Source organism: Crinia signifera, chromosome 2 (assembly GCF_055691185.1).
Source record: "Crinia signifera chromosome 2, ASM5569118v1, whole genome shotgun sequence".
NCBI classification, from domain to species: Eukaryota; Metazoa; Chordata; class Amphibia; order Anura; family Myobatrachidae; genus Crinia; species Crinia signifera.
Window position 1 is genome coordinate 312825961 of NC_139218.1, and position 27796 is coordinate 312853756.

The window sequence follows — 27796 nt, forward strand, 5'->3', positions numbered from 1 at the left end:
CTGCTATCCTACTGAGAGGACATCATTATGAAACATTTTGCCAGGGATGCCGCTGAAGAGGATTCCGATGGCCCCGGGGGACAAGGTTAGTATGAAGAAAGAGGGGTGGGGGGGAAACCCCCAAAAATCCCTAAACAAAATATTCTGAAAAAACACAGTTTTCTGAATTATTTTGGGGTTTGGAATATACAGATAAGGGAAACTCGACTTGTATTTAAAGTCCCATACACACTAGCTGAAAATTGCTTAGTGTATATGGGCCACCGATGGCAGACTAGCGATGATGCGTGCTCCGGCATGTCTAGCGATGATGGATGGTTTTTCATCCATCATTGCTATGTGTGTGTATGCCTATATGGCCGCTGGGCTGAAAGATTAGCCACTTTGAGCCCGGCGGACCGCCCCTCTGCCTTCCCTTCTCCCTCCCCCTGCATTGCTGCTCCCTCCCCCTGCTCAGTATACTTATGGAGCAGTGATGAAAAGCTGCCGACGTCTGCCCCTTCAGTCCATCAGCCTGCCCCCGTCCACAGCACTTCCTGCTCCCCTTCTCCCTCCCCCTGCTATCATACATTCAGGCCATACGCAGCATGGAGGAAAAGCCGTTTGCAACAGCTTCAGGTCCCCTTCTCCCTCCAGAGCAGGGAGGAAAAGCCATCCGCCGCCCGCCCATTAAGTCAGGCTCCCACTCCCCTGCCCACAGCATCACAAAAATAAAACTGTTCAACAATGGTTATTTATATTAGCAAGTAATATACAGAATTAATCATATTTCCGCCAATAAATAGTAGTTACCAACCTGATATCTCTATTGCTGTTGAGAAGATGACAATCACTCCTACCTCTCAAGCTCGCTGCCTAGGTGTTATCCTTGACTCAGAACTTTCCTTTGTACCCCACATTCAATCTGTCTCAAAATCATACCACATGCACCTAAAAAACATTGTCTGCAAAGCTACTCTGCCAGTAACTTCATTGGTTACCTGTATTCTACCGTATTCAATACAAAATTATTTTACTTACACACAAAGCCATAAACCCAAACCACACCAACATACATATCTTCTCTTATCTCATTATATCATCCAACACGACCTCTACGCTCCTCCCAAGATCTGCGTCTCTCATCCACACTCATTACTTGCTCCCATTCCCGACTGCAGGACTTTCTTCGGGCTGCACCCACTCTGTGGAATGCCCTCCCAAGCACAATAAGACTCTCCTCCAGTCTCCAAACCTATAAGCGTTCCCTAAAAACTCATCTCTTCAGGCAAGCTTATCAAATTCCAGAACCAGTCATAGAACCTTGCATTCTGGTGGAATCGATGCAATAAAGAATACAGTATCTATCCTTATGTATCACTGCCTATTTCCCTATAGATTGTAAGCTTGCGAGCAGGGCCCTCCTACATGTTGACTTCTGTAAATACCCTGTTTGTTGTATCACGGTCTCCTTTGTAAAGCGCAATGGAATATGCTGCGCTATATAAGAAACTGTTAATAAAATAAAATAAATATACATTGCTGGCACATGTGTATATATTACTGGTACCAATATTTTTTTCATTAGCCACCCCATGCCACCAATATTCATTAATAGAATATGAGGCAGTAAGCACTGTATGTGTTACCGCCGCCACTGCCCAACAATGTACATTGTTACGGGGGTAACACATGCATTGCGATTACACTGCCACTGCCAAACACCTGTAATCGCTGGTCGTTTTTGGTCTAATTGACAGCAGACTGGCATTTTGGGGTGTGCCATTGCCATTTTCCGGGAGTTCACCAGAAAATGCAGGTGTTCCCCAGCCATTCGGAGTCATCAGCGCTCTCCTTTCCTTTCCTTTGGAATATAAATGAGAAACGTTCCATTGCTTACCCAGCTGGAGGCTTAGTAGTTACCTATCGGTGATGGGAATCTGTTTAAGAGTCCATGTATTTAGCAAGTCCTCACAATGATGGCAAGAAAGATGACTGAGACGGTAGATACAAGGCCTCTTGAAGATGGTAGCCACTCACCCACCTCTAACTGTGGGAGTGCTTTGGACTACGTATTTCATCCAAATAGTTCTATAGTGGTAATATTGACTTCATCACATTTATTAGGAGTTTAATATGTGATTTTATCATATTTAAAAAATCCTATGTGCAATCATTGCTGATTAAATATGAGGATAGCTATCCTGTTTTTAGTTGTTATAATAAAAAAAATTATATTGTAATTTCCCTAGTGTTTTTTAGTTTATTCACTGAAACTGTGCACTGTTCTACCTTCGTTTTTGTATTTGTTCATATACCCAGAGTGGCTTGACACACCCCTACGAACAGTTGTGACAGCACTTTGTGATCCCACCACATATTTTCTTTGACTGCTCAATATTTCTTTGTTTCTCTGTTTGCAATCATTGTTTTTTACCATTAGTTGGATTTCGATTTTAAACTTGTGGAAAAGCGTGCTTATATCTTAGTACTTTATAACTCTCAAATATAACGCCAAACACTGAAATAATTGCACACCAACATAAACTTGTAAAAATGAATGACAATGCTTTACTTAAAAGATAGCTTTATTACGTGTATTTGCAAATGCAGAGTACCAAAAGAAACATGAAATTGATTGGCTTATACATCAACAAAAATTCTAAATCAAATCAAAATGGAAACCTAACCAGGACAGTTATGATAACCCATTCATAGCTACCTCCAGCTCCCCTCCTTCCACGTATTTGCCTCTTCTTCCTCAACTGCCTACTCCCTCCATCTCTATCTCCAATATTTGTAACTTACTCAATTTCATTAATTATTCATATGTGTCAAATTTTAGTTACACTGCTGTGCCTTCAATCATAATGTCTTAATTCACCCATCACCCAACTTCTTGTTGCTGGGAAAAGATTCAATGGCCTTGGGTCTACGCATGTGTAGCCATGTTATGTAGTTTTGTCAGCAAGATGCTCCAGACTTCCTGGTGGCTCTTGAACACTGTAACTTGAACAAAAGACACTTCTCTAACCTCAATGTTGATATATTTGTTTTATCACTTGTCTTTGGCAACTATACATTCCAAACTCAGATTTGGACAGACTACACCTACTGTATGCATATGTATATCAAGCTAAAAAAAAAGCCATCATTTTATTTATTTTTCTAAATTATACTTGAAAAATTGTTAGAATCAGAAATAAGGCTGTGGGCAACACAACCTTGCATTTCCAATGTGGGTTAAATGGAACAAAGCAAATAAGCTATAATAGTTATTTATATACATTTTAATAAGAAAATTAATGCCACCGTTTACTTGACATCCAATATCCCTTTTACCTATAGCCTGAAAAAATGTAGACTCTGTGGCCAGCCTTTGGAGCCCTGTATAACATGCTCTGCTGCTTTAATGCCGCCCCAAATGGCCAGAGAGGCATAGACTTTCGAACTAACTTTCTGAGATGTGCTCCAATTTTTGATGTACTACATTTAATGTATAAGAGTAGATGAATGAAGCAGTGATGAGAGTGGAGAAGTGTTCCATGGCAACTAATCAGCTGCTACACTTTTAAATGAATTGCAAAAAAAATTTTGGTACTTGTTTCCTAGCACGGCCACAACGATCTTAATCGTGGTCATCGGGGGTAAAATCGGGGCCATCGCGGCCGCTAAAAAAATCGGGTGCGATGGGCCAGACACGATGCCCGCGATTTTCCCATAGAGAACAATGTTAAATGGCTCAATTTACCCGCGATGACCACGATTTCCCATAGGAAACAATGTGAAATGGCTCAATTTAGCCAAATTATCATAGGAACAATAGTAAATGGGCCAAAAACACCCTTGAACATTGAAATGTCCCCCCAAAAGTAGTTGACGCCACCCCGCCATCAACGTGAACCCGAAGCGTGGCGAGCGCAGCGGTACGCGTCCTCCGACCTTTTCATGCCCTACTATCCACTAGGGCGTGGAGTGAGAATAGAATAGTGTGGCGAGCGCAGCGAGCCTGAAGCGTGGCGAGGGGACGCGGATACCTTCACAGTTATACGCGTCCCCTCGCGGGCTTCCCAGGTGTCCATGGCGACGCAGACACCTGGGAAGCCCGCGAAGGGACGCGTTTACCTGTGAAGGTATCCGCGTCCCCTCGCTGCGCTCGCCACGCTTCGGGCTCGGGGGCTCGCTGCGCTCGCCACACTATTCTATTCTCACTCCACGCCCTAGTGGATAGTAGGGCATGAAAAGGTCGGAGGACGCGCACCGCCGCCCCTCGCGGGCTCGCTGCGCTCGCCACGCTTCGGGTTCACGTTGATGGCGGGGTGGCGTCAACTACTTTTGGGGGGACATTCCACTGCTCTGTGGGTTTTTTTGGGGTTTCTGGCCCATTTACCATTCTTCCCTATGCTGATTTGGGTAAATTGATCCATTTAACATTGTTTCCTATGGGAAATCGTGGTCATCGCGGGTAAATTGAGGCATTTAACATTGTTCCCTATGGGGAAATCGGGGGCATCGCGTCTGGACCATTTAAGCATTTTTAGGTGCACACGACGCGACCGACCCGATTTTTCACTGTTTTCAATGCATTTCAATGGAAAAATCGGGGGCATCGCGTCGGTCGCGTCGCAGGCCACTAAAATTTACCCCCGATGGCCGCGATTGTGGCCGTGCTAGGAAACAAGTACCAAATTTTTTTATTCAAAAATGGTCTACCTATGAATGTATCATAACAGGTTTGCGGTGCAACTATTTCAAAACTTGAGGCAATCGGAGCTTGCAGTCCAACAGCCAGTTAGGATTGGCCTCCGAACCGTGAGCTCCAGTTGGCTCGTGAGCCGCCTCGAGTTTTGAAATAGCCACGCTGTGGACCTGCTCTGATACAGCCGGGTGGGTTGTCCACTGCTCTGCCCGGCTGTTGCCAATAACACAAGCGCACCACTCTTCCCAATGCGATCTGCTTCCTGGCAAATCTGGTCGCCAGGAAGCAGAATCTGGTTGCCTTGGTGACCTGGCCCCAAGGGTTTTGTCGAGCCCTAACATAGAAAATTGCTTTTACAGTTTTGGAATGCTGAAATGTGATTGGAAAAAGTAATCTTCACATGGCATAAACATTTTTTTACGGCTAAATTGTTAAAATTATAACTACGAACTGCAAATATATGTTCTGAGTGGCCACATATACTTGTGGTGTCTTTAATAATATATTCTGTTATATATATATATATATTTGTTGCTGAATAGAAACACCCTGCTTTTACAGTACATGTGTGCACTGCTTTTATGTATGTATATGTGTGTGCGCGTGTGTGTACATATATAGGTATATGTGTGTGTATATGTATGTATGTATATATATACTTACCATGCATGCTTTTTTGTTTAAGGGTTAATGATTGTGACCTTTAGTGACTTGGGAGCTAGCCAACCGCATTGCATCATATTAAACAGTGTGGGATGTGTAGCGCATGTTATTTACATTTTGACTAGCACTCTAGTAATAGCAGTTTAATGACTTTGAACATTTCTAATATTTCAGCTCTAACAAAGCACCCGTAATCCAATGTAGGATGACTATAATTATCATAAAGTGTGTGTCGCCTGGAATGCCTAATATGAAATACTTTATTATAAATTCAAGTCAATCTGCCTTTATTAATTCCCATTTATTATGTTTTATGCTTACCTGCGTTTTTACAAAGAACCCTGCGAAGGTAGTCAGTCTGCCATTAGTACCCAAATGAGTAATGCACTGACACATTTCCTTGACAGGTTTTCCCCTTTTATTTCTGCTTTATTAGTTTATTATGTGTAAGCTCATTTATGTGCATGTTTAACCAATAGTTCTTTCATTTTGTTTTTATTTTTACCATCCAACTTTGTATCGCAGTCTGTCTATTGATAATCTTGCGATGAGCCCCAACTGAGCACATAGCTATTCGGGGTACCATTGAGCGAAGCCACTTTATGATGACTTGGGTATTATTAACAAAGGCATTAATAACCAGCTGCCTCCTTTCTTTTGCTGAATATCTGTCCACTTGTTAGTTGCTTAGATCCCATTAATAGAATTAGGTCATAAATAAAGGGCACAAAGGCAGGCTGGAATCCAAGCAAGAATATTCCATGGCAACCAGTTAGATTTAATTAGAGAAATATACTTAGAATACTTCAGGAGTGACTTGAATGTTTGTATATGTACATTATGTTTGCTGTATTGTAGCCATGACCATAAATTTCTCCACCCTGATCCAGCCCCACGTTCTCACTGATGCTTGCATATGTGATGCTATAATATCACAGAATAAGGGAGCTGAGTTCCGTACGCTTCCTATGGCCATGCTTGGCAACTCTGCAATACTCTGCACACACTCTCTGTGTGTGTGTGTGTGTGTGTGTGTATAGATAGAGTGGCAGAGACAGCATCTCCGCACATGAAAGTAACGTGGAAGATCCAGACCAGGTTTTGGGAGCAGTAGCCGAATCCCACGTCTGTAATCAGCAGACCCTGGGATTTTCTGATCTAAGGATTTTCAGGGCAGTCCTCTTGCTCTGGATGGTGGATTAGCTGCCCAATGCATAGGTTGGTTATGGTAGGGACCATTGGAGCCTCTGTAACAGTCTGTTAATCTATGTATGGTCTGTGCCCCTTGTCAAATGCTTTTGCCCTTGATGGGGGAGAACCAGAAAATGATTATACTGTAATCCTTATACTGTAAAATAATCCAGAGAGAAATGTGTGTGTCAAGTTAGTACAGCAAAGCCTCTTTATAACCTAGTATTCCATGAGATACATTCAATCAGCCCTCAAGTGAAGACTGCATCAAGTCTGAGGCGGATCCTATTGGGTGCGGATGATTCATGAGTGTGAATCACCGCACCGGGCGCACTTTACGGTGGGTTGAATTTGCGTAAAAGCGCTCGCACCTCCATAGGGGTGTGAGCAATTTTAAGCGAATTCGGCCCAGCGAAGGGTGCGAGATCGGGCTGAATCGGGTGCAGTTTCCAGCATTTAAATGCATGAAAACTGCACTCGAATGGCACCTCACACCCTTCGGACCTAATAGGATCGACCCCAATGTATGAATTCATGTATATGTAATATATCCTTTAAATATAAAAAGAAAAATGGAACAGTGGACCACCTTCTGGCGCAGCAGCCAATCTAGTCTCAACTAAAGTATACCCTTTAAATATGTTTATAGAACTATAAGAATATACTGTACATTATTAGAACAATATATATTGTGAAATATTTTACATATATGGTTCGTAAAATTATACGTGGCTTTATAATTTGGATTCGATTGAGACTTTAATTTGCTAATTAGCACTTCAGTAAATTATGAACAGTAGTTACAGAGGTAAACGATCCATCATATGTTACTCACTGCTATGATATTACCGTTCTAGAAGTAATGTCCCCAGTTTATTGCACCTGACCGTTTATATAGAGTGCACAGTACATTCGTATTTTCCCTGGATGTAAGAGCAGCCGTCGAGGAAAACAGGGGGACCACCGACTTAGTCACTGCTAAGATGGTGGCAGGGGTATGGAGTTATCGCATATATGATGTAAGAAATACATTATACCTAATCATGACCGTCAAACTTAAAGTATACCATAATTGATCAATCACCTGACTCTCCGCATTACAAGGAGTAAGTCTGGGGTTATATGTATTACAATTATAACAATTTTGCACTATCTACATCAGGCATGTCCAACGTTGGCCCTCCAGATGTTGTGAAACTACACATCCCAGCATGCTTTGTAACAGTTTTGCTATTAGAGAATGCTAAAACTATGCAAAGCATGCTGGGATGTGTAGTTTAAAAACATCTGGAGGGCCAACAATGGACATGCCTGATCTACATCTTGAGTGGTCCCATATTGTATCTGAACATCATTAATTGTGATATTTATGTGTTCTAAAATAAAGTAAAAATGTAGCATGTCTAATAATTCTAGGCAGACATATGTATATTACTGTTCAAAGTCAGCAGTGCTGAAAATGGTAAATAGAAATAAATTTAGCAAAATATAAACAAACATTGCAAGGACACAGCCTGCAATACTGACATTCCGTGCTGAAGAATAATAATCATATTTCAAGTGTGATAATGGGTCTGTTTTGGAGATGTACTCTAATGTATGTGCAGCTACTATTCTGTGCATAGCTACATTGTGAAAATATGCTAATGCTGCAGCCACCTAGTCTTCGATTTAAACGCCTTACTGCAGCCTTGCAAATGTTAGCCTCTATGTGCACAGATGCAGCGATGGTTGCCGAAACGCTGGTGATTCAACCATGTGACCAGTAGTATGATCATGCGGAATGGCTGCCTGTATTGAGCTGCAGACACCATGTTTTCTGCATACAGTATTGCAGTGGTGGCCTGAAACCCCCCCCATTCTTCCAAAAGTGGTTAGGAGATGCCTGCATTTATGCCACCCATTCCCCCTCCCCCAACTCCATCCTGACTGACAGTTTTTTTGTCAAAAAAAAAAAATCCTCACAGCTAGTGAAATGGGTGAGGAACCTTGGCACGTGTGCAGTGCCTTAGACACGTGTAGATAGGCGATAATCGCTTAACTGTGAAAGCAATGGCACAGCATACAACTCTGAATCAGGACCCAATGTTTATTACTGTTCTGATATTGTACTTGATGGTTTATTTAAGCTGACATAATATTTTGTTTTAGACGACAGATAGAAGAATCTTCCAAACCAAAGAGACAATCGCTGCAAATTGAAAAGGCTGTAACAACTAATTACAAACCAGTGTCCAATCATCAGTACAATGTAAGTAGCTCTCTCTTACTATGTCTAGGGCAAACTAGATGGGCCAAGTGTTTCAGTGCTTCTCTATCCCAAGCCATAAAGACAAATAGGTTGTTTTCCTTTTGGACATGGTCGGTGAAACAGAAGGTCTGTTAAAACACCATGTTGATTAATATAGACCTTTTCTAGAGGTTATCAATTCTGCAACTATAGTCTGGTTTGTATTCTTTTTTTATTTGTGTTATGGCAATTAAAGCGTTCAATTTTAAACGTCTGAAGTTCAGCATCAAATTTTTATTTTTATCCATAGGAGACTCGTTAATGTAGTTTTGTTATTTGTTCTAGTCTGTATGTTAGCGATGAGCAATGATAAGGTTTCTATTTCATATATAGTAATATGATGGCGCACATGACAGCAAAAGTATATATTTCTAGCTATCCACAGGATTTGAGGAAGAATTTTTCAATTGGATTTATTCAAGTTAATTGTAATACCTAGCCTATTTGTTGTTGTTTTTTTTTTTTTTTTTTTTTTTTAAATAAACCATTTGAACGGACTTATGCCTTATCCAGAATTTCCCAAATGGGGTTGTAAAGCTGGATATATAATACGATATGCTCCGTGTGCGATATTGTTGATGTCTTCCAGCGAACGCCAGGCAAACCATCTATTGCATACACACTGAAGGATAACGTTCAGTGACATCACCCGGCTCAACACTGAACATGCAATCAATATAGTCCACATTGAGCTGCATCATGTTAGACAATGGGTGGGGAAGCGTGAACGGCACGTGAGAGATCATTGTTAACGATCTAGTGCAGGCATGTCCAAATTCAGGCCAATTGCGGCCTGTGCTGTCATTGTCAGCATCCAGCTGGAAGCGGGCAGAGCATCAGATGTGGAAAGCACGGGACACTTAAGGTGGGGCCCCGGCAAGCGTGCCTTTACCTTGCTGTCTGCTGCAGTGAGGAGGTGCCGGCCGCCACAGTCAGATGTGTTTGGCGTCCTACCCCTGCTGCTACAACCGTATATATCACCCTACTCCACAATCACCGTGACAGCGGGGGGCAGCAAGGGGGAAGCTTGCTCCCATAACATGCAGATCGGAGGAGGGCAGCAGCAGGAGCCCAAGCATCTCCTGTCCTTGCAGTGCCTGCTTTGCCTCTCCTTCCTCTGGCTCACACAGGGGGCTGGGAAACATACAGAGAAGGGAGGGGGCAGAGTGGGGGACATACAGTGAAGGACGGTCAGGCTGGGGGACATACAGTGAATGGAGACAGTGATGGCCATTCAGAGAAGGGGGAGCAGGGGCAGGCTGGGGGACAGATAGTGAATGGGGGCAGAGTGGGGTACATAGTGAATGGGAGTCATACAGTGAAGGAGGGTCAGGCTTGGGGACATACAATGAATGGAGGCACTGATGGACATTAAGAGAAGGGGGCAGGCTGGGGGACAGAGTGAATGGGTGCAGAGTGGGGGACATACAGTGAAGGAGGGGCAGGCTGGGGGGACATAGAGTGAATGGGGGCAGAATGGGGGACCATTCTGATGTGAGTAATGATTCAAAGAATGTTAGGCTGAATGGTCGGCCCCCACACATTTACACTTCACTAAATCTGGCCCTCGTCGCAAAAAGTTTGGACACCCCTGATCTAGTGTATTCACACACTAGATGATTTGCATGATTCATAGTTAACGATATATCGTCTAGTGTAGGGGTCTTCCACAACATCTGGAGGGCCACAGTTTGAACTACATGTCCCAGCATGCCCTGACCGTTTTGGCATGCTCTTCTAGGAAAAAATGTGGCAATGCATGTTGGAACATGTAGTTTAACAACATCTGGAGGGCCACAGTTTGAAGACCCATGGTCTAGTGCAGGGCTGGGCAACACCAGCCCTCCAGATGTTAGTGAATTACACATCCCAGGATGCTTTGCATTAGTTTTGCTATGTGGCCATGCTGAAACTGATGCAAGGCATGCTGGGATGTGTAGTTCATCAACATCTGGAGGGCCGGTGTTGCCCATCCCTGGTCTAGTGTATGCAACTTAAGTCTTCATGATTGCTCAGCACCATGAATTCTTGGGTCCTTCAAAGTGAGTGTTTTTAACCTTTGCTGTCCAAATATTTTTTTTTTATTCAAACTGGTTTAAATTAAGTGCAATTTTTCATTTATTTAAATTGAATATTGAAGATATTAATGTTCTTATTTGAAACTGTCTCACCATTGGATCTGCTACTAGCGCTAGAGCTATTGAGCCTGATTAGACATTGGACCTGAAAGGGTTAAGAATTATAGGAACAAAAAGCCTCTGTACCATGATAATGTGGGGTTTTCATGTGCTTGCCAAACTGTGACATGACTATCAAAGTACAGTTAACAATTAACCTTACAGCACTGGTACAATGAGATCAAAGTGTGACAGTTAAGCAAAATGTTTTTGGTCTATTTTATTTATTAAAGCCAACACCTCCATTATGTTTCTGCGCTAAGATTTCACATTACAGAAATGTTAGTTGGGTTTTCTCTGACAATAATGAAATGTGACACTGCACATAGTCACATAGAGTCCCAGAGGCTGCAGAAATTCTGCCTTCAACTTTTTTTTGATACAGGATGAACATAATTAGATCAGACAATCGTTGTCCTCGGAGCACTGGAGTATATTCCTCCCGCTCCAGGACTTTTCTGAAGTGAACAAATGAGTGGCATAATGGCTTTACTTTCTGCCACAGTGCTTGAAGGCATTATCATTTGTATAATCATTTTCTGGCAAACATGATATGCCAAAGTACAATCAATAGAGATTTTTGGAGTCTCTGGGGGGAAATAGTTAAGACTGTTGTTTAATTTGCTTTTGCTTTAAGTTTCTTCCAAGTTCTCTCCATAAAGCACAATTATAACAGTCCTAAAGCATGGCAGAGGCAGAGAGGTTTCTGACCGTAGCGGACTATTGCTGGATCTTGGTCCACCAACCCAAGGCACCCCAGGGTGCCTAGGCACACAGTTTGGGAACCACTGCCCTAGTGATTAAACATTAAATGTTAAATGTTTTTAAGTTAAAAAATTCACCCTTAAGGTGGTGCAATAACACAAAAATAAATATTCAGTAGGATTATTCACTGTAAAGAGAAGCCCAAGCATCATCATACCTATGGGAAAATACGCACATGGGCTGGGAGCTGGCACTGCTCAGAGTTAAAGGAGCAGGAAGAGGGTATCTCTCCCCAGTACAGTGACAGCAAATTGTGGGAGGAGCTTCCCACGGCACAGGCTATTAATACAGTAGCAGCAGCTACGCACATGTAGGGAGACATAAGCACCACTATGATTGGCTCGCTGTGTCTGCTGCTGGCACTGATGCCCTTTGCCATACGCCTGCCTTTGTCATGTCCCTGGGCTCCAGAAGGTACCCAGAAACAACACAGATGCCGGGTTTGCTGCCCGCCTGGAACTTAACTACCGCAACTGCCTCTCAGACACTCTACAGCAGCTACTCTGAGGGTCAGCTGCTCTGAGGGTAAATGGCCACTAGGTTGTTGCCGGCAGTGTATACATGGCATCAGGATGCTGCCCAGTGGATGCCATCTATTTGGCAATTTTTGGACAAAAAAAATGTTGTTTAACAAACCACCAGTGCATCATTAGACTAATCTCTGGTTAAAAGAGCCCTTTCAAGTGGGTAACTTATTTTTGCTAACCCTGTATAAGTTTACTGGGATCTTAAGCCCATACAATCGGCTAAATCAATATCTAGTTTGCATCAGACATTTGTACTGATTATTTGCATTAGATACTTGCCATGCTGAGTCTTTACGAAGGATCGATCTTCTCTGCAATGATTCCCATTAGTGACAGCTAAATTAACCCTTTATTGGTCATATTGCCTTTGTACCTTTTAAAAGAAAATATTATTCCTCGTGGCTGCAGTACTCCAGTTTCACCACCCAATGGCGCCAATTTATAGCAATGGTCAGTCTTATGTTGCCAAATGACACCAATGTCTGAATTTCAACTGATTTACAGTGGGGTGACATAAAAATTATTTAGTTGTAGCCATTTGGAAACAATATTGATAAAGGGTAAATAACCAGTCACATACTACATTGGCAGTTATAGCATTGACATGCATTTGCTGCTGCTGTGATAGTTATTATCTGCTTGATGGTTCTGAAACAATGACTGTTTAGTAAAGAACTCTAAACGTAGCGTTGGCCAGACACAGGCACTAAATAATGCATATAACAGTGCTCCAGGGACTTTGTATAGTGAAAAAAGACTAATTAAAATAAGTTTTTTTCCGTGTGCCCTGTTGGGAGCTGTCGGCCGCAAGGAGTGTGATAGCTCCTTCCTGCAGTGTGTGTATGTATGTATGTGTATATAGATATAGATATATATACAGAGGGATGTCACTCAGAAATAAAAACGCTCACAAGCGATCAACTGCAGATCAATGTTTCAGGGTGTCACCCCTTTTATCAAGACCTGATTAGGTCTTGATAAAAGGGGTGACACCCTGAAACGTTGATCTGCAGTTGATCGCTTGTGAGCGTTTTTTTTTCTTAATGACATCCCTCTGGATATACATTTATTACTCTTTGGATGGGCACCAGACCAAGTTGTAACAGTACGCAGAGTGCCGGGCTTCCCTGGATTGTATGTATGTATGTATGTATGTATGTGTATATATATATATATATATATATATATATATATATATATATATATATATATATATATATATAAATATATAAATATTCTGCACATTGTACTAAAGGAAAACCTCTACAAAATATACTGTGCAAAGAATATACATATATATATATATATATATATATATATATGCGCAACAAAGATATAGAGTGCGCCTTTGTGTGTGTCACCACCACCACCATAAAGCAGGTGTATATTTGACACTTTTTCGTAATTTATACAATTTATTAAAAATAAGTAAAACAATTTTTCAGCAATATTTCATTCTTATGTAGTCATATTTTCATCATTCCAATGACCCAACGCGTTTCGTCGCTAGGACTTCATCAGGGGTACAAAAAATGACTCAATAGAAATAAGCTTTCAGCTTAAAAAAGGAGATTGGTTTTTCCTTAGATCTTGAACCGGTTAAGGTAATTAAAAAATCCGCAGTGATGTTGAATGGGGCAAAATGAGGTGATGTATGGAGAGGAAAATTCATCTGTCCTCTCACAGTAATGTGTCTCTCCTATCGCACCACTCCAATGCCTGCATCATGGTGTTTGGACACAGGAGAGCACACACCTATAGGAGCCAGAAAGGTCTTTATCCTTTTTAGACCACATTTATACTCCTGTGTTCTACAAGGAGATCGCATATTGGATATTGGAGTTTATCCCTGATTATATTAAGGGGACTACATTTCACCAAAAACTTACCATCGATTTAAAGTTGATTATTTCACTTTAAGGTATAAAAACCCGAACCCTTCTATTAGAAGTTCTACAAAATTCCGAATCGGGCACAGCCCATTGCCTAAAAGATTTTTGTTCGTATTAAAGATAATCTAATTTACATCAAGGAGATCGCATATTGGAAATTGGAGTATATCCCTGACTATATCATAAGGGGACCACACTTCTATACTTAAAAAACCTACCATCGATTCAGAGCTAATCATCTCAATCAACGGTCTTAAGTTCCTAATAGAAGTCCTACGAATCCCATATTGGGCACCGCTTATTGCCCAAAGATCATAATTTTTCAAACTAAAGATTATTGGGTTCAATTCTACTATAGCTAAAAAGCTTGAACTTACATTACCCATCAACTAAATTTATTGGTATTAAAGGACTGAATAAGTAAACTATTTTGAGCCTATAACCGGACCATCCACCATTACTATTGTACAAAAATATTGATTAAGAGACCTAAGAAGATCTACTACAATACTATTTTTCACCCCTGATGAAGTCTCATAAAGAGACGAAACGCGTTGGGTAACCATTGACTACTATTGTGATCCATAAACCAAAGAATACACCTGTACTAGAAAAACCTGCCATATGATATTATGAGGTTTCTGTTTTAAATGTTTTAAATAAATGTTTTCTACTTTAAAATTGTTTATGGTCTATCTGATATTATAAAGGAAAGACAGGAAATATCCTGACTAAATATACAGGGCGCTATATAACACTTCTGGTTTGGATATTGGCTTTTCGATCTCTCTAGTAGGGGATCAAGTGTTATCAAGCGACCGACACAGCATAGCGCAAATTCTGGAGATATTGTACATTATATATATATATATATATATATATATATATATATATATATATATATATATATATTCTTTGCACAGTATATTTTGTAGAGGTTTTCCTTTAGTACAATGTGCAGAATATTTTGCCAATTTCATTTGATTTAGTCTCAGACAGTCTTTAATGTCAACATAACTGTTTTTCACACAAGTGTTGAAAGAAGTATTAAAAGTATTTATTATTTGCTCCAGTCCAGCAGTGCGGAAATGATGAGCTGAATAACAACGTTTAATGTAGAAGATTCTACAGTAGTCTATGCATCTGCAGCTGTGACTTTATGCTGAGCTTTAGCACTGACATTGTGCCCATCGTTCTAAAATGTATCTTTCTTTGTATTGTTTCCTGTGATTTGATATTTTCTTTCATAGCAATTCTCACTCAAGCTGTTTTAATGATGGTTTATAAAAAAAAAAAAAACATCTTCTTTGTGTATTATAGCTATAAAAATCACTGTACGTGGTAATAATGTATCCTAAGTTAAGATAATTAAATTGAGTATTTTAAGTTGGGAGCACACAAAGTGGTACTTGCTTCCTAGCACGGCACCCGTCATGGTTAATCGCATACCTTAAGTTAAGGTATGCGATGGACGCGATTTTCTGTCAATTAAGAGCCTTTATTGCCGGCAAGGATGAAATCGCGTTGATCGCATGCCATTATAATAGCATGCGATGCGATCAACGCAATTTTACATAAGGAACAATGTTAAATGCCCCAATGGACTCGATTTTTTTATTGTATACCCAGCCTTATGGGTAATTTGTATGGGAAATGGCCCCCTATTGTTGACGCCAACCCGAAGCGTGGCGAGCGCAGCGAGGGGCGGCGGTACGCGTCCTCCGACCTTCTCATACCCCTACTATCCACGTTGGCGTGGAGTTGATTTTATAAAGTGCCCGAAGCGTGGCGAGCGGACGCGTAACACCTGTGAAGTAATGCACGTCCCCTGGTGGGGCTCGCTGCACTCGCCTTGCTTCGGGCTCGGTGGCTCGCTGCGCTCGCCACACTTTTTAAATACAACTCCACACTGATGTGGATAGTGGGGGTATGAAAAGGTCGGAGGACACATACTGGCGTTAACAATGGGGGGGCATTTGACCCATACGGGGGGGTATACAATAAAAATTGTGGTGTACGGTGTATTTTACATTGGTCCCAATGTAAAAATGGGTCTCAGGGACCATTTTACATTGATTCCAATGTAAAAATCGCGTCGATCGCATGCGATTGACATGATTTTTTAGGTCCCGATCAATGCAATTAAAATCGCTGGCGCCGTGCTAGGAAACAAGTACCCACAACGTTTTTGCTATATGCTTTTTGTTTGGTCCCCATTGGTTGTGGGCTTTTATGTATCTTGTAGCACTTTTAATGGGAAAGCAAAATGAAACAAATTACCAATACATTACATAATTATAATGTTATGCTTCAAATGTGTAGTTTGCTGATGCAGAGTAGCAGAGCTTTTATTTATACCAATTACATCACTTTAGAAGCTACACGAATGATACACAGTTATATTCCGGTTATTGCTGTGTTGCTGCCTGGTTAACACGGGTCGAGGTGTAGTGTGAAAGCACCACACCGAATACCCGGGTTGACCAACCCAGCAATTTGTCCTGGATTATAAGAAGGGTTAAACACGGCTCGCCCTGTGTGAAATGGGCGACCTGAGTTTAATGTGAAAGTACCGGACCCGGGTCGGAGCGGGGATCGAGATAGCGATGTAAAAGCAGTATAAGAGGAAACCCACTTTGAAATAGGTATGGGTCATTGGGTTGACCCTATTTAGGTCGACCACTGAAGGTCGGCATCGCTTAGGTAGACACTGACAGAGTTGGAAGATCGACACAAGCTTTAAGTCGACAATGGGAAGGTCGACCGCATGACGTCAGCAAACTGGCAATATTGCCAGTTCCCTGAATGGGGCCAGAAAGCGCAAATGAAGGGTCGCATCGGGACGGAACCCTTTCAAAGTCCTGGTGTGACCCTGTATTTTGGCATATGAAAGTGGTATAATTGTCCCCAGTACTGCCGCAGCTGCTATCCACCATTACCCCCTCCCAACCTCAACTTCTGCCCCTACCTCCCACTGCCTGCCTTTACTCTGCCCTTCTACTCCCTTCCTGCCCCACTTGCTTCTTGCCTCAAACCCCAGCTGTACCCCAAGTGATGCCTGCCCTTAGCTCTGCCTAAGCTGCCACCTGTCTCCACTCCCAGCACTGTCTCAAATGCTACATAGCCTCACCCCCTCTCTGCCCTCAGCACTGCACCTGCTGTCTGTGAGATGAAGGTAATCTATATAGAGGCATTGTCAGTACTGAAAATGTGCAACATATTGGTCTGCAATGCGACCTAAAAAAAGTGGAGCATGGCCCCAATTTTCTAAAGTGCGTGGTCTCTGGGACCCACTTATTATTTTGGCCTTAGTAGGGTCGATGTTAACATTGTGCATGAAAATTGAATTTCCTGATATCGCAGCCTAACCACTTACTAGGGGCCAGCGTCCCCACGGAATGACAAGTGCCTTTAATATGAACAGAAATGGAATTAATACATTTCAGTGATATATTGATATATTAGTCAGGTATCCCGGCATCCTCCAAAGGTCCCAAATTGCTATCCATTCCCTGTGTTCCTTATGGCTTGTTGAAGGTGTGAGTACCGCTAGATTTTACAACACAGTGATAAAAATGATACCATTGACTCTTTCCTTTACTAGCATAAATCAGTGTGTGAAAAGTGCAATACAAAAAAGAAAAGAGAAATGAGTGAATGCAGACTCTAAACTGTCCTAATGGGTTTCACATTGCTGAATACCCTACCACACGTACATTAATGCTTCATTGAAACCGTTTCTGTCAATGTTCTCTTAGACTAAAAATGTTCCAGTGCTGCAATTTAATTCAAATGTAAAGAGCTCCTCTTGGGATCCAAAAAACACTTCCATTTATTGTGTGCCTCTAATTTAATATCATTAGTTTTCCTTAAAAGTTGTTTCACATAGTGCATATGTTAGTCAGTGCAGTGACGTATGGTGGTGGCGGCTGTGTACAGAGAGGCACTGTCACAGCCACCGGCCAACAAGGGAAGCACTGCCTCTCCTGACTGCACAACCCTTCGTCAGTGGGGATAACTACTATAATGAAGGGAATGTACAGAGGCAAGGACGATCCATCTGTATGGATTTATTTGACGACAATTCCTAAATGTGAATCTTGATTCAGTTAAATGAATTAACAGGTATATTTGGGTTATAGAAGTATTTGCCCCCAGTTGTTATACCTAGCAGTGTCCCTTTAGTTGCAGTGACAGCTGTGAGTCTCTTTGTGTAAAGCCCCATACACACAAAACAATTTGAGTCCTGTGCTTAGTGAGGTGCTTAAGCACAGATTGCTCAGCACACATCGCTGCACACATGCCATGCACCTGCAATGTGTTTTGAGTGATTTGTGCTGAGCAGGATTTTGCCTGTGTTGATAGGCGATCTAAGCAGGGTAAATAGTGCATGCACGGTCTATCTTTTGGGCAATGGCGACATGCAGGCTTCTGGGGAGCCAGCCGGGTTGGTGGGCAGGGGCAAACGCATGCTGCACAGTGCCACACTGGCTCTGTGCAGCTGCTTGGCCTGCGCAGCGTGACCTCTGTACTCGTCAGGGATGTACTGCCGGGGAAGGGAGAAGCCGGGCAGTGTCTGAGCACACGCTCAGATGCTGGCCGGCATTAGACTGCGCATGCGCAGTCTAATCCCGGGATTGGAAACTCCAATCCCGGGATTGAAATCCCGGCGTTTTAGGGGCCAAATCCCGGGATCCCGCCGATCCCAATCCCGGGATTGGCCACCCTAGTCTGACCCTTCTACAACTCTGGCACTGAGACAGGCTGATTGCAGTCAGCGCTGACATCACACACCCTTCCTGAAAAGGTCTGGGCAATGCTGGCCGGCATTAGACTGCGCATGCGCAGTCTAATCCCGGGATTGGAAACTCCAATCCCGGGATTGAAATCCCGGCGTTTTAGGGGCCAAATCCCGGGATCCCGCTGATCCCAATCCCGGGATTGGCCACCCTAGTCTGACCCTTCTACAACTCTGGCACTGAGACAGGCTGATTGCAGTCAGCGCTGACATCACACACCCTTCCTGAAAAGGTCTGGGCACACCTGCGTTTTCCCCTGACACTCCCAGAAAATGGCAGGTTTCCACCCCCAAAGGCTGTCTTCCTGTCCTTTAGATTACGAGGGGATTGCGAATAGATATTTATGCTATTTCTGTCACTATTTGAGCCCACGCGTGCACTCTGTATTTACGCAGCTGATTATGAGACGATCCTTTTGCAATGCTGATTACAGTGAGAACTAGAGTGATTGACAGAGAATTGCCAATAGCAACATCCCATCTGAAATAGAACTTTCTCCCATTGTATGTAATTATAGCAGCCTACTCACCTTAAACATTAACCCCAATACCCTATCCGTGACCCTAACACATTAACCTCTGATCCTAACCCCATCCCTCTCTAATAATAACCCCTAACCCTAATACTAAAAGCTTAACTGATAAACCAACCCTACAATCTTATCCCTAATACCCTCATTCTAATCCAACTACTAAAACAACTCTAATACTCCTTTTCCTAACCCAATCCCTAACACGAATACGCCAGTGGGCAAACTAGATGGGCCATGTGGTTCCTATCTGCCTTCAAATTTTATGTTTCTATCATGCACACCTTGCGGCCACTCTGCGAGACCATAGCCTCACTTGGGGTGTCGATATTCCCTGGATTAGTGCCAATGTCAGAATTAAGGCCTAAATCACTTTAATACAGGCCTGGCCAACTTGTGGATTTCCAGCTGTTGTGAAACTAGTCCCAGTACGCCCTGCCATAGTTTTTCTATTGGGGAAATCGAAAGCTGTGGCAGGAGAATGCTAGGATGCTAGCCGGGGAGCGACCGGTTGACCCGGCTTGCTTTAATAGGTAGCGTACCACCACTATTTTAACATTATTTCTCTTTAAAATGGACTGTCTGGTTATTTCAGTAATTGTGAAAAAGATGTAGGGGTGGTCGATATTCGCCTGTGGAAATATCGTCTGTCACCTGTTCAATGCTGTTGTTTTCGACAGCATTGAAGGCAGTTTACAAAAAAAACAATTCTGACTTTTTGTTTTTAAATCGAATTGGTTTTGTCTGAAAAGGGACACGGATTGTCGAATTGTCAGCCATTTCTTGTTAATCTGCGGCCATTTTTGCCAAACCTCAGACTTCACGACAATCAACAGTCAGCACATTGAATTCTGAGTGTCAAGTTGGAGTCAAGAGAAGCAAAAACAGCCTGGGATTCTGACTGTCAGGGCATTCCGACAGTCGGAATCCCAGATTAAATACCCCGTAGAGTTGCGGGGTGGTGTTTATTTAACACCACAGACTATTGCTAAATACAGTTGTATGTGTCCTACAACTAGCATAATAATGGCATATAGGGATCATTGCAGTATAATAGCTAGAAGTAGAATTATAACTATTATTAGTAAATACACTTTTAACCCTTTCAATTCCAATGTCTAGTCAGGCTCAACAGCCCTAGCGCTAGTGGTAGATCCAATGGTGAGCCACTTTAAAATAAGAACATTACCATCGTTTAACATTCAATGTAGACCATTTTTGAATAAAAAAAAAATTACAATTAATTTAACCATTTAATCCAGACTGTTTGAATTGTAAAAAAAAATTTTGGACTGCAAAAGGTTAAACATTTTAGGCTTAATAAATACTGTATTTTATTTAGTCTTTTCTTCAGTTAAGGTCAGATACGTCATACAATAGCTTGCCCTAGGCTCTATTATAGATCTCCGTGTATTATCAGACCTCTCGATTTATGCAATAGTAGAAGGACATGTCTTTGTATCATTTGAAAGAAATTTGTCTGCGTATCTTTGTGATAAACTGTTGCATGTTTCCTGCCGCATGGATAAATGGTTTGTGTCAGATATTATTATAGTCTGTCATTCAGAGTCTACTTTGCAGTGATCATTTCAGTGGTGCTGGCTAAGGAAGTGTGGTTAATGTAAATAATATAAAACAAATCAAAGCCTGGTGCTGGTTTTAGTCAATTTTGTAAGGACTTATTTATTTATATCTTTAATGTTTATCTTTTAGCAGAAATAGTCCATTTATTTTTTTTTTTCATCGGCCTCTCCAAGTATCCCACTTACATGTTGATGCACCTGAGAAAATATATACGTCTTCTTTAAATCGCCTTCTCCTCTAGCGCACCCTCGCTGTCTATGGTCTAAGTAAGAACATATTTTCTAATAGAGACCGAAGTGTATCGGCAGTGCTTATGCAGAGCAGCTTCCCAAGTGATCAGCTGGCAGTGACAAAGTGCAGAAAAGCTCGTTTTCAGACAGACATCATTTGGATTAATACGCTGAGCTCCTTGTAAGCCATCCAGTTCTGTATGATGTCTACTTCTACAATCTTTTTTAATAGTACAGATTTTTTAAACCTTTTGTATGTAATAATAGACTAATGGCAAAGTTTATGCGCCAAATGCGCTTTATTTTTCAATCTTTGATTTGTAGTTATGAATTCCTGCTGAAAGGCACTGAGTAATGGTACAGCAGAGGAGACGGTGATAGAGAGAGGTCCTACAACATTTTTCCAGCGAGAGTATGCACAGGTGGATCAACAAGCGAGCTATAAATAAAGGATATTGGGGTAGATTTATTAAGCTCGGTGAAGTGATAAACTGTCTGTTTTTTATCACCGTCCAATCGTCTCCTACCTATCATTTTTCAAACCAAGCCTGTAACTTCACAGGTAGGAGCTGATTGGCCGGTGATTAAAAACAGACAGTTTATCACTTCACCGAGCTTAATAAATCGACCCTATTGTTCTTTATTTTAATGCATTCAAATAAGTATGAAACAGGTAGGTGAAGAAGTAGAAAGAAAGCGAAGATTGAAATAAGACACTTTCTAATGAAAATGGACTAAATCCAGCACCAGGCTTGGATTCATTTATTTATATTACTGATGGTGGGGTGGACTTTTATTACTAGAGCAGGCAGAAAGGGTTCTAAGCGCCACCGGTGGACTAATCAGTTTATTTGTATTAAAGCAATATGGCGGATTGAATGTGTATTCTTATTATTGGAGCTCACGGGCTATATGGCCTGAGCTTTACAATTTGCCCCTTTATTTGCATGCATGTGTATTCTGAATGATTTTCATATGTGTGTGTTCTATGAGTAATATAGCTACGTAGCAGCAGTTTTTCACCAGTCGGTGATGCATATTGTGTAATGTTGAACCCTAGAACTCTGATTCCTGCCCCCCCTTATAAGTAGTTAATGTACAGTTACTAAACACTAGTTGTTAATGCCATACAGAAAAAATTAATAGAAAGCAACATTACCTGAATCTGGCAATTGTCTTATTTTAGTAAGTGGCCTAACTTGGAAATTCTTACTTTGCGTTACTGTGTTTCAGTCCTGCATCCCCAATTATCTGCACTGCTCCCAGCAAGTGACCCCTGTATTCGTTCTGCATGCATAGAATATAATTAAGCCACATCATTATGTAGTGAAGCGTTTTTGGATACTTGTAAATGTGTCCACCAATAAATGTGCTGACTGCAAGACTGACCTAATATTCCCTTGACTGTATTTTTAATATCTGTATTAGCTGTGTCACCACTTTTTCCTCCCTAAGGTTATTTTGCTGAGATGTAGTAATTTACACACACAATCATATTCCCATTTAAGTGTTCTTTATTGTAGGCGATTTGCGACCGTTATGTTTTTGTGTTTGGGGATTTTCTCGTCTGATGTTCCCTTTGACTGCTTGCTGTCAGACAGCGGTTGCCAGTTTTCTGCAATTATTGGCTGTGTTTGCTGTAAGCAGCCCATCTGCTCCACATAACTGTGCCTCTGAGCAATGCAAATATACAGTAGGTTAGGAGTCTGCATAGGGTACTGTGGTAAATAATTAGATGTGCACACAGTATAGTGCACCCTGCATGATGACTCAGCAATTACCGTGTGGGATTGCATGCTGTAGCACACTTACTCAATCCAGAATTCTGACTGTCAAAACGTCGTGACAGTCAGAATCCCTTCCGTTTTCGCCAGCTACTGACACTAATTTGACTGTTGGTATTCAATGTACCGTTAGTCCAGTGTTGGAATGTCCTGAATTTGGCTAAAACAGACACGAATTGACAGAAAACGTCTGTTTCTTACAGTCAGGTCTGTCCACCTTCAATAACGACAGCATTAAATCGGCAAGTGCCTATGTCAGGAAATATTGGCACAGATTGAATACCCCCCTATACCTCCTGTATCCATGTTGCCATTATCATCTGATTGTATTTGGCCATGGTAAGTATGCAGTTAATGAAAGAAATTGGGTATCCCATCCATAAACAGGATTCTTCCTTCCAACTATGGCCCTTATTCTGGTTGGTGCGGTCAGAGCCGCACACGGGGCTCCGACCGCACAAACCAAGGGCCGCCCACCAGACGGATCGCCACAGCCGTCCATACACGGACGGCTGGCGATCCGCTCAAAAATGGTGGAGGCTACGCCTCCACCATGGTGGGAGCTGCCCCCTGCCTTCGATGGTCGACGACCATCGAAGGCAGGCCCGCACGCCGCGGCAGCTCCCGCAAGCTAAGACCACACGGACAATCGTCCGTGTGGTAGCTTGTATGGGGGCTGAAAGCTGACATCCGGCGACGTCAGCTTTCCGCCCCCATGTCATGGTAATGAGGGCGTCATGCCCTCATTACCATGCATACGCCCCGCGTTTGCATGGGAACGCCCATGAAACGCGGGGCGTACACATAGGGAAATGAGGGCATGATGCCTCTCACGCCCCTATCCGCCCCCTTTGCGGCGGACGAAATCCGTCTGCGGCGAAGGGGGCTGCACATGCGCAGAATGACCTCTGCGCATGTGCAGACCACAAACATCGGCGGTACGGCCGCACGCGGGCCGTACCGTGCCGATAAGAATAAGGGCCTATGTTGGCTGATGGGCTTTTATACTGCCCAGTTCACAGACCGTTTTAGATCTTTTTAAATGGCACCTGCCTCCTTTTCCCAGAGTCCTTTCCTTAATAAATGTAGCACAATATTGCTCACGTCTATTATGTAGCTTTCACATCACATAAAACATTTTGAAACGTTTTGAAAAACTGTAATTTTAAATGGTATTTTAAACGGGTCTAGTGTTCATATTGCAGCAGATTACCATTTAAAAATACCGTTTAAGTACCATTCACATCACCAGTCAAGCCGTTTAACCTCTGAACACGTTTCTACCCACAGCTTATTTCCTGGTTCTGGGAAGGGACACAAGACAAGGGACAGCCTATCACAGTGCTCTAACCTTTATTTTTTACTAAATACCATTTCAGTGCCATTCAGACAGCACAAAAAACGGCTCTGAATTGGCTTTAAAACGGGTAGGACTCTGCTTTTTAAACGTGTTGAAATACCAGTTAACTTTAAATGGTATTTCAACTATGACACTCTCACAGTGCAGCCTTAAACGTTTTAAAAGGCAAAAAAACGGCAATATACCGTTTTAAAAGTGTGATGTGAAAGCTACATTAGAAGGTTCCATCTGCAGAGTTACATAATTTGGAGCGTCCTGTCGTGTGTGGGATTCAAGCTAATTGTTTGAATACAAATGTGAAATGTGTTATTGTTCACTTTAATTACTAGACATCCTTAACCATGTCTATCTCTTTTCATAGCTGTCTGTATTTATTACATATTTCTCTTAAATAAGACACATGCTTGGAAAGTAACACTGAGTTTAAATGCAAAACATTTTTCCTAATGAATTGACGTGTGTGTGAGAGACCTAATGCAGAATGTTCTAAGGTGGAATTTGCTACCAGTACACCTTTTATGCTTATGATATAAAGAGTTGTCAGTGTCTAGGTTGACTCCAAATGGTCAACCTTTTCATGTTGACATACATTTTTTTTTTTTTTTGGTTTCGGGTTGTAGATTTAACACTTCCCTTACCATGTTTCGTTCCCAATCGGTGCATATGGATGCTAAAGTATAAAAAGTTAAACCTTTTCGTGTGCGAACCTAATGACCGTTGACCTGTAGGCCAGATACCCACTGTAATACCACTGATGTCTGAATCTACACTAGGTCATTGGCCATGGAAGGGATGGGGTCACAGGTGCAGGAAGTAAGCCCTTTGTTTGGGGAGGTCTGTCTGTTGGTGTGTTACATCTCCTTTGGGCATGTATTACTTACTGTAGGTGGCGCCTTGGCTGTATCCCGGTGATATATATATATATATATAGCTGCTGCTTGCTAGGTAACTCTGTCAATTAAGGAATTGGGATTCGGCTCATTCAGTCAAGTTAACACTTAATCCCCAAATATAAAGTGTAAGTTAGGCGTTCGAGCATAAGTTAATGTATGTGTAGAGTTTAAGAGTGAAAGATGTGTTGGTGGTAGGTCACCCCCAATGCACACCTTTACTCAAGTTCTTCCCCATCTTGTGGTTACACTTGTGCATTCATGAAGGGCTGCTAACTAATAGTATGTAAATAAAGTTAATTACTTTTTTTAGGGTACCTTTTTTTTCTGTTTCTAAATAATGTACTGTATCTTTGCAATACATATACTTTACTATAACACTTACTCTTTATGTGCAAATGGTTAACATAAAGTTTCTGTGCAGATTGAGTACGAAAAGAAGAAAAAAGACGACGGCAAGCGATCTCGTGTGGACAAGCAGCAGGTTTTGGACATGCTGTTTTCTGCCTTTGAAAAGCATCAGTATTACAATATTAAAGATCTAGTGGACATTACAAAACAGCCTGTGGTGAGTACCTGATGGTAACGAATGGAGGAGGGTGGTTGTTTCGTTGGCAGGAACTATCTCATTAGGCAATAACACATACTGGTTTTCCTATTATATTTTGATCACTTTTCTTTGTGGCTGTCAAGCCCTTCACTGGGGGCTATGGTAACTACAATATTCAATTAAAAGTAAAAGAACAAATCTATCCTGAAAATAAATATCTAAAATGCCGGAGAGTAGCACTCTTTCCTCTCCCTTTACCAGTCCTATTCATATGTCACATGTTTTAAAGGGCTGCTATCTTGAGAGACAAACCTAATATCCTCTATAGAACAGAACTGCACATTAAAATTTAATTTGGTAATTATTTAAGATCTAAAGAGGAAGCTGATATTACAGACAGTTTGTGGACTATTGTTGGCAATTTTAAAATACTGATTAATTCATATTTCCAGGTTAGGTCTTACACAATGACCACAATAAAAAAAGAATAACAGTTATCAATAAAATATTAAATATTCAAAAGCTATAGGGACCTTTGCCCACTTTTATGTATGTATATTTTTTAATGCATGAAGTTTATACAAATTCAGCTCATTCTCAGGGTTCCTTTGAATGAGGCTATGGCCATATAAATCATGGTGTTTCTGTAGCTCCTTATTATCTATTTGGTGACAACTGAGCACTTTGTATATTAAACATACCAATTACCTATTTATTTATTTTTTAATGTAGAAATTTTGACCTACATAGCAATATTATCCTGTTGTATACCTATCTATAAAAGAGGACACTGTACTGCTATTAAAACCTTCAACTTACTAGGCTACTGGACCACGCTGTATTTATTTTATTTATATATTTACAGTTTTATATATAGCGCAGCAAATTTCGTTGCGCTTTACAATAGGGATAGTTACCATCTTGCCAACTATTCTGGAGGGTGGCACCAATCAATTATTGAAGGATAAGAGGGTGGCACACAGCAAGCCATCTCCGGTACACTCGCTGGGTATCCTAACTCACCCATTGTCCCGGTATGCCCCCTCACATTGACCTTGCACTGGTCTGTCTAATAATGCACCTTCCATTATAGTAGCTCTTTATGTTCTCTAGCTTATAACCACATGTAGAAAAACTAGAAGTCTAAATCAGCAGCTGACATTCTCTGTTGTATTTTTGATGATCTTTTCACTGCTCAATGTTTATTTCATGATGGATGCCTGATCTGTTGTCCTAGCATGTACCCAGCATTATCGATATGGGGCGATAGCCAATTATCTGCAAAAATTTTGAGCAGCTAATCAATTCACTCAAGGCCATACAATTAGCCCTGATAACCCAGCACTTATTGGGGATTATGCTTTGTGTGCCTTAGAGGCATCCGAAGCATAATCCCTGATAAGCAGACCACGGATCTGCAAGAATACATGGGTCTGGGAATGTATCCCGGATCTCATGTTATTGCTAGGACCTTTTTTGCCTTGTAAAAAAGTGCTCTAATTGGATAGCCTGATATCCCCTATGGTGTGGGGAAATTAAAAAATCTTATTGCTTCAGTATTTTGCAAGGATGGTAAAATGGAAATCTTTTGAGTTCATAGAGATGGTAGAAAGTCAATTGTATGATCAGAAAATTGGTAAGTGTTTTGGTTCTGAGCAAGAAAGAGAAGGATTGAGGCATTGTTTTAGGGCGGAGACAACTAGATTGCACAATTGAATAGATGTGTGGAAGGAAGCAGAGAGTGTAGTTAGGTCACCAAGGTATTTGCCTTGAAGAAATGCAGTTGCTTTCAGTTATGACAGTGAGGAGGCAAGAAGATGAGTTGTATTATGTACATGTTAAATCTTAGGTACAATTTGGACATCGGAATGAATACTTAGCAGCCAC

At 41.6% G+C, this 27796-nt stretch overlaps 1 protein-coding gene across 1 annotated transcript in view; it reads left to right on the forward strand.

Annotated features, from left to right (window-relative positions):
- Positions 1-27796, forward strand: part of GTF2F2 (general transcription factor IIF subunit 2) — a 171485-nt gene that overhangs the window by 126472 nt on the left and 17217 nt on the right. Inside the window, exons 7-8 of the mRNA XM_083168959.1 lie at positions 8684-8783; positions 25784-25927. Coding sequence (XP_083025085.1) covers positions 8684-8783; positions 25784-25927 — 244 coding nt within the window. The remainder of the gene's footprint in view (positions 1-8683; positions 8784-25783; positions 25928-27796) is intronic.